This window comes from Sceloporus undulatus, chromosome 1, assembly GCF_019175285.1.
Source record: "Sceloporus undulatus isolate JIND9_A2432 ecotype Alabama chromosome 1, SceUnd_v1.1, whole genome shotgun sequence".
NCBI lineage: Eukaryota > Metazoa > Chordata > Lepidosauria > Squamata > Phrynosomatidae > Sceloporus > Sceloporus undulatus.
Window position 1 is genome coordinate 208882063 of NC_056522.1, and position 7012 is coordinate 208889074.

Below are 7012 nucleotides of genomic sequence, written 5' to 3' on the forward strand. Positions count from 1 at the left end.
TATTATTATTATTATTATTATTATTATTATTATTATTATTATTATTATTATTGCCCCTTTCCACTTACCGCATATCTTGAGGCCGATTTTCTTCCTGCAGCCATGGGCCACCCCACACCAGGTGTCATAGGCTACAAGGAATAGAAAGAAAAGATTTACACGCCTTGTATACAGATAAATGTACACTTCCTAGCCGCTGCTATTAGCCCGGACTATGCCTCTGAATCACCGCAGTTCTCAGTATATAAAAACGTGTTGTAACATCAGTGTTAGTTATTCTACTAGAGGTCGCACAGAATCTACTAGGAGGTGAGGACTCAGCTTTCGGGCATGTGTTGGGCTGCGAATCGAATTTCCTGACACGATTCCCTCCCTTCCTGCCCAACTCTTGCCAAGAAAACCCCATGATAGGAATGACTTGAAGGCAAACAACATAACCAGCCATAAGCAGAGGACCCCTGGCTTCTCCTTTGCGACCCCACAAACCAGACTACACAAGGCACCCGAGATTGGAAAGTTTTAACGGGGTGATCCCTGTTTCCCCGGTGAACACGTTTTTAATTTCCCTTCCCTTCTCGGAGCTACAATGTATGTATGCAAGGGCCATCAAACCGCCTGTACCTCTCTAAAAGAGAAAAAAAAATCGATTACCTTCGTGACTGATCTCATATGGATATGTGTACTTATGAAACAGAATCACATCCCTACATAGACATGGCTGTTGTTCTCTTACACGCAGGGTGACCACACAGTCCTCCTTTTCCAGGACATATCCCTCCCTACATTTCATCCTGCTGTCCAGAAGGAATTCCAAAACGTCCCCTATTTTGAGCCTGAGCATGGAAGTGTTTCTACAGGAGTGTTACTAGCTTTTCTTTGGTCCTGTCTTCTCTTTTTCTTCCATGTCCTACATTTATTTTTTTACGACGCCTCGTCCTCCTTTGCCATGGTGACATCTGAGCAACCTGCTTAGAGGACAATGCAGCCGGGGATCTTGCAACAGCCGCTGCTCCAAGAGAGGTCGAGGAGCCGATTTTCCTGCTACCTCTGCACAGATCGCACTTGTCTTTTGTTCGATAACAGCAACACCATTGCAAGGGAAAGAAGCCAACCCACCTGGCCCTTTTTCCTGTTACCATGTGATAGCTGGACAGTAAAGAAAGAAGACAGGAAGAAAATCCATTCATTTGAGATGTGGTGCTGGAAAAGAGTGCTGAGGATGGACAGCCAAAAGGACAAACAAATGAGTCCTAGAGCAGATCGAGCCAGATCTTTCCCTGGAAGCCAAGATGACTGTATGAGGCTGTCATACTTTGGACATATAATGAGAAGGCATGACTCATTGGAAAAGATAATGATGTTGGGGAAGGTGGAGGGAAGTAGAAAGAGAGGAAGACCACATGCCCGATGGATAGACTGAGCCTATGGGACCTGAGCAAGGAGGTAGCGGATTGAGGGGCTTGGAAATGTCTCATGCACAGGGTTGCCATGAGTCCAGATCGACTGGAAAGCAGCTAACAACAAACAGCATAGTGATACTGGGCTGAGCCCCCCTTCTCTCATTTCCAAAGGAGGGCTTTGGGTTCAGGCTGGAGGCAGTAAGGGTGGGCTTCTAGGAAGGGGGCGGGCATCAGGAAGAGAGAAAGAGAAAGAAAGAGCCCTGACTGTCTCCGAATAATGGATTGGCCGGGCTCCAGGAAAGTGGCAGCTTAAAATAAACTGGCATGAAATGGGGTCACGGAAGAGTTCAGGAATTAATTGGGTGAAAAATAGTATTTGACTAGATGATCGGACTTGCATGATTAGGTCGGAGCCGGATTGACGGGGGGAGGGAGACCCCCTTCCCAAGGCCCCTCGCCTCCTCCTGGGTCCCCTTTAGAGGAAGGCAACGTCTCTCCACCCACAAGAGATTTGGGATCTCTGGGGCGCTGTCCAGCTGGAAGGTGCTGAAAGGGAAGGAGCCGGATTCCCAGTCGCCCCAAGGAGAGCCCCGGCCTGCTCTTTGCAGAGGACCTCGGGAGAGGGCCACACAGGGACCACAAGGACAGGGCCATTGGGGCCAAAGGAAGCCCCGACACACACACAGACACAGACACAGACACACACACACACACACAGAGCCCAGGCTTGTTCATGGTGCAGAAGCTGCAGAAAAACAGCAGTCCCAAACACACTGCAGAAATAATCCAGTCCGAATCCTCTTTAACTGCCCTGGCTCAAGCGCTAGGGAATCCTGGGAACGGTAATTTATTGTGACAGAGAAGGCCCCGTGTCTCACAAACACTACCTAGCATTGTTCCAGAGCAGTTAAAGCCGTCTCATACTGGATTATTTCTGCAGTGTGTTTTGGACCTGGAAAAGCCCAAGAGTGAGACAAAAGCGAGGGGAAAAACAACAACTGGGAAGGGAGAGAAAATCAAAACAAAGGAACACTCCCCTCTCTCGTTTCATCCCTGTCTCTTAAAAAGAGAGAAACCAGGCAAAAGGCTCCTGGAAGGAAGGAGCGGGACAGAGAGCTGATTTCCCAGCGGAGCAAGCGGTTCTCAGAAGCGTGGCGAAGGGGAAATATAGTTCTGCTGGGGTTAGTGAGGCTCCCCGCCTAAGTACATTAAAAGCCACTTAATTCAGGGGGATTTGCTTCCGCGTGAATCTATTCGGCCGCGGGCTTTTAATCCCTAATATGTGAGACTGGGCGAGTTGAGCGACTAACTGGGAGCCTTGCAGAAAGACCGCCGCCAGAGACAACGCCAGCATTTCATCAGCTGCTGAAGATGGAAGAGAAGCTGAAGAGGAAAGACCGAAGGGGGATCGGATTGTGGCTCCAAAGTGAATTGGAGGCAAGGCCAAGCTTCTTAAAACAAACAAACAAACCAAACAAACAACAGCAACAACATCCACTCCGCCTGTTGTTGTTCTTATTTATGGAAGAGTCGGAATTAATAGAAGAATTTCTAGGGAGCTTTTTGTACACCTGAAAGATCTTAGCAAGAGCTTCAAGAACGGAAAAGCTTCTGACTGCTTCTAACAGAACTATAGGGAGGATAAATCTCTCCGAAAATTATGGAAATACCCTGCCAAGGCAGACACACACACACACACACACACACACAAACACACACATCTTGGGGATCCAGGAGCCCAAGCTTGGACTGAAAGTACTTGGGCATGGAAGAAAGGAAGGAAAGGAAAAGGAAAAGGAAAAGGCAAGGTGACAGCTAGGAAAAATCACTGAAGCGGGGAGGAAACCTTTCCGCAGAAAGATGCTCGGCTTTTGCACCTCCCCCTGAACGGTCTTCATTCGGAGATTAAGTCCGGCTGATTTACTCACTTGCTGCCCTACACCTAGTTGTATGTGCCTCAGTTTAGAAAGAGGAGCTTTTTCCCCCTTAAGGGTCATTGGCTCGCAGTCTTGAAGTTACCAGTCGGAAATAAAGGGGAAGGGAGTCCATAGCAAAAGCCCCTCTGAACAAATCTCGCCAAGAAAACCCTGCAATAGATCCGTCTTGTTGTTGTGGGCCTTCCAGTCGTTTCCGATTTATGGCGACCCTAAAGTGAACCTATCATTTCTTGGCAAGGTTTGTTCAGAGGAGGTTTGCCATGGCCTTCCCCTGGGGTCGCCATAAATCAGAAATGACTCGAAGACACACGACAATAACAACAACAAGGTCTTTCCTCCCTTTGGATCTTCTGTAGGGGGCGCGCCCAGAGGCAAGGAAGGAGATGCGGCCCTAGAGAAATGGCGACAAACACAACAACAACAACAACAACAACAACAAAGCGCTCTCTGGGCTGTGATAAGTATACAGAATAAGACAAATAAAGCCCAGAAATATAAAGTTGATTACACTTCTTTTACCGTCAATAACCAAATTAAGAGCTTTTCATAGCCGTGTTCTTACAAATTTAGTCTTTTTACAATAAAATCATGCAAGTTCCATGGAAACCAATGTTCTTTATCACAAGGTAGCATCCCATGGGTTCAAAGTCCAAAACACATAATTCAGTGATTAAGATACAGACACAGACACAGACACAGACACACACATGTTCTGCATACTAGAGAAATGGTGGCCAGGTGAAGCAAAGGAGAATTGGACAGAGAACTGAGAACAGGCTGAAGAAGGCTGGCAAAGGGAAATTTTAGCCCGCGAGTAGGAAAAAAGGAAAGCTTGGGGTACACTGAAAGCACTTGTGGATGGAAGAAAGGAAGGAAGCGAAGGAAGAAAACAGCAGCTAGCAAAATGGGGAGGGAAGGGGGGTTATTCCGCACAAAGAGGCTCGGTCTTTGCATCTCCGTCTGAACGGCCTGGGTGGGAAATGAGAGGAGGGCCCCGTTTCCAAAAAGCGCGAAGAAACCAGGAGAGGGAAGGTAGGCGAGACCTGGCTAGAGACAAGAGAGGGGCGAAGAAGGAGAAGAAGCAGAAGCAGAAGCAGAAGCAGAAGCAGAAGAAGAAGAAGAAGAAGAAGAAGAAAGCGACAGAGGAGGAGCTGGGCCCTGGGCTTTGGTGAGACTCAGCGGGCTGGAAAGGAGCAAGGAAGGGGGGGGGTGCGGTGGTGAGAAGAAGGAGGGCCGGGAGGAGAAGAGGAGGAGAAGAAGTGGAGGTGATGGTGGTGGAGAAGGAGGAAGAAGAAAAAGAAAAAAAAGTCGAGGAAGAGGAGGAAGATGAAGACGAAGAGAAGAAGGAGGGGGTGATGGTGATGGAAAAGGAGGAGGAGGAGGAGGAGGAGGAGGAGGAGGAAGAAGAAGAAGAAGAAGAAGAAGAAGAAGAAGAAATGGAGGTGATGGTGCTGGAGAAGGAAGAAGTAGAAGAAGAAGAGGGAGAGGGAGAAGAAGAAGAGGAGGAAGAGGAGGAGGAAGAGGAGAGGGAAGAAGAAAAGGAGGTGATGGTGGTGGTGGTGGAGGAGGAGGAGGTTGCCTCAGGTGAAAGGGAGGAGACTGGAGTGTCCAAGAAGGACACCGAGAGGACGCGGGGGAGGGAGGGAAGGAAGGAAGGAGGGAGGGAGAAAGGCCAGCAAAGGAGGAGGGAGAGAGGAACCGGGAAGAGTGGCAGGCGACCCAAACAGCTCTCTCTCTCTCTCTCCCCCCACCCAAAACCAGGCAGAGACAGGGTGACCAGATGTGTCCTCACCGCAAAGCAGGACATTCCAGAAAAAGGGTGGACAGGACCAAAGAAAAGCTTTTTTTTTTAAACCACTCATAGAAAGATAAATGCCTGCTCCTCAGTCAGGCTCAAAAGGAAGGACCTTTTGGAATTCCTCCTGGGCAGAAAGGCTGAAATGCAAGGCAGGTCTTAAGGAAAGGAGGGCTACATCTGGCCACCCTGGGCAGAGAGAAAGATTAGGTGCGAACATGACAAGGAGAAGAGGGCCAAACCCTGCCTCCCTCCCATTCCACAGCCCTCCACCAAAGAAAGAGAGAGAGAGAGAGAGAGAGAGGTCGGGAGCGCGCACGGGCACGCGCCAGCCGTCGGGAAACAATAAGCGCGCTGGGGAGAGGGAGGGAGGGAAGGCAAGCCAAGGCGCGCTCCCGTTGTTCTTTCCAGCTGTGGGGCGCATTCCTCCAAAGGGCTGGAAGGCGACACAGTATAACCCCCCATAAGCCCCTCACACCCCTCTCCACACTTTTATTGCTACCAGCAATTCTTCTGAACCAAACTGGTGGCATGGAGGGGGCTTCCTTTAATAAACGGGGAATAAAATAATAATAATAAGAGAACAAAACAGGGATACTGACAGCAGAAAAAGAGGAACTTATTATTATTATTATTAATTATTATTATTAGTATGTATTATTATTATTATTATTAGTACAATAATAATATACCCTCCCCAATCCCCCCCCCTCCAAAGGCGCCTTTTTTCGTTGTCTGCGCTCTCTCCGTCCTTCCAGGGCATCAGAATAATCCCAATTATGTCGGGCTCTTCTTCATGCTTCACAACCTTTCAGGGCAAAAAGCTATTCGAGACCGGGAAAAAAACCTCCCAAACCTCCCCCCACGCCCCAGAGAGAGCCCTCAGCTGGGTCTGGCCAAGCTTTCCCTTCCTTTCCAGGGCCTTTGTCGCCGGAGGTGATCTCTGCCGGTCCAGTGCCCCTCCACCGACGTGGCTTTTTCGGGGCCTGTGTCTGGTTCCTGAGCGCCTGTCTGAATTGTCTGGGCAGAGCCATCATCATCCTCAGCCTGTGTCTGGGGCTGCCTGCCCACTGCGGAATTAATCCGTTTTGACACCGCTTTAACGGCCACAGCTCAAGGCTATGGGATTCTGGGACCCAGGCGTGTTTTTCAACAGCCCCCTCCCTTAACCAAGGTCGGAATTCTCCCCCTGAATAAACAACGGAGACCTTTATCACTCCCCCCCCAAAAAAATTCTTCCCGCCTTCAGCCCCATCATGTTATCTGGGGGAGAGGTTTCCCCTCTTTTTCCCCCGACTTCCCCCCGGATCCTTTTGTCGGTCCCAGAAGCCAAAGGAAACCAGCCCGACTGGCCCCACAGCGCGGTTCCAGCCCTGGAGGCAAAGAAAGGGGTGTGTGCATGTATGTATGGAGCTGGATGTGGGTGAGAAAGAAGGGTCGCCATCAGGTTGGCTCTTTTTGGGGGGGGGGAGATGGAAGCCTCGGCTGGAAAGGAGGAGAGGCGGGCATCCTTGGGAGCTTGGCAAAACGAAGGCGGATCAAAACACCCTCCCTGCCGCCCCCTCTCCCGCCCCCCCATGCCTCTTCCTGACCTACTTGTGGGTCGCAGATTGGTGGGGTTGGGGTCCTGGGCCATGTTGGAGGCGGACGGGTCCGAGGCTGCCATCAGGGTCCGAGTCCGAGCCTTTGGGTCCCAGCTTCTCTTCCTTCAGGGTCTCTCTCTCTCTCTCTCTCTCTCAGCCCCCCGAAGCCAAGGCTGCAAGGGAAAGAGAGGCAGGGTCAGGTCGGGGGAGAGCCTTGGAGGGGACCCGCTGCTTCCCGAGAGGCACAAGAAGCCAGGGACCTCAGTGGGTCGGAGGCTGGGCTGGCAGGCTGGGGGG

The 7012-nt window shown here is 50.4% G+C and overlaps 1 protein-coding gene across 2 annotated transcripts in view; it reads right to left on the minus strand.

The window, feature by feature from the left end:
- The window catches only part of GAD1 (glutamate decarboxylase 1), an 84614-nt gene that overhangs the window by 75870 nt on the left and 1732 nt on the right, over nucleotides 1–7012 (minus strand). The window contains exons 2-3 of one of the 2 annotated variants that reach the window (XM_042480328.1): nucleotides 6729–6888; nucleotides 69–131 (exon numbers count right to left, since the gene is read on the minus strand). In XM_042480328.1, coding sequence (XP_042336262.1) covers nucleotides 69–131; nucleotides 6729–6798 — 133 coding nt within the window. In that variant the 5' untranslated portion in view covers nucleotides 6799–6888. Of the gene's footprint in view, nucleotides 1–68; nucleotides 132–6728; nucleotides 7005–7012 lie in introns of those variants that run through there. The other variant, XM_042480337.1, reaches the window with a different exon arrangement.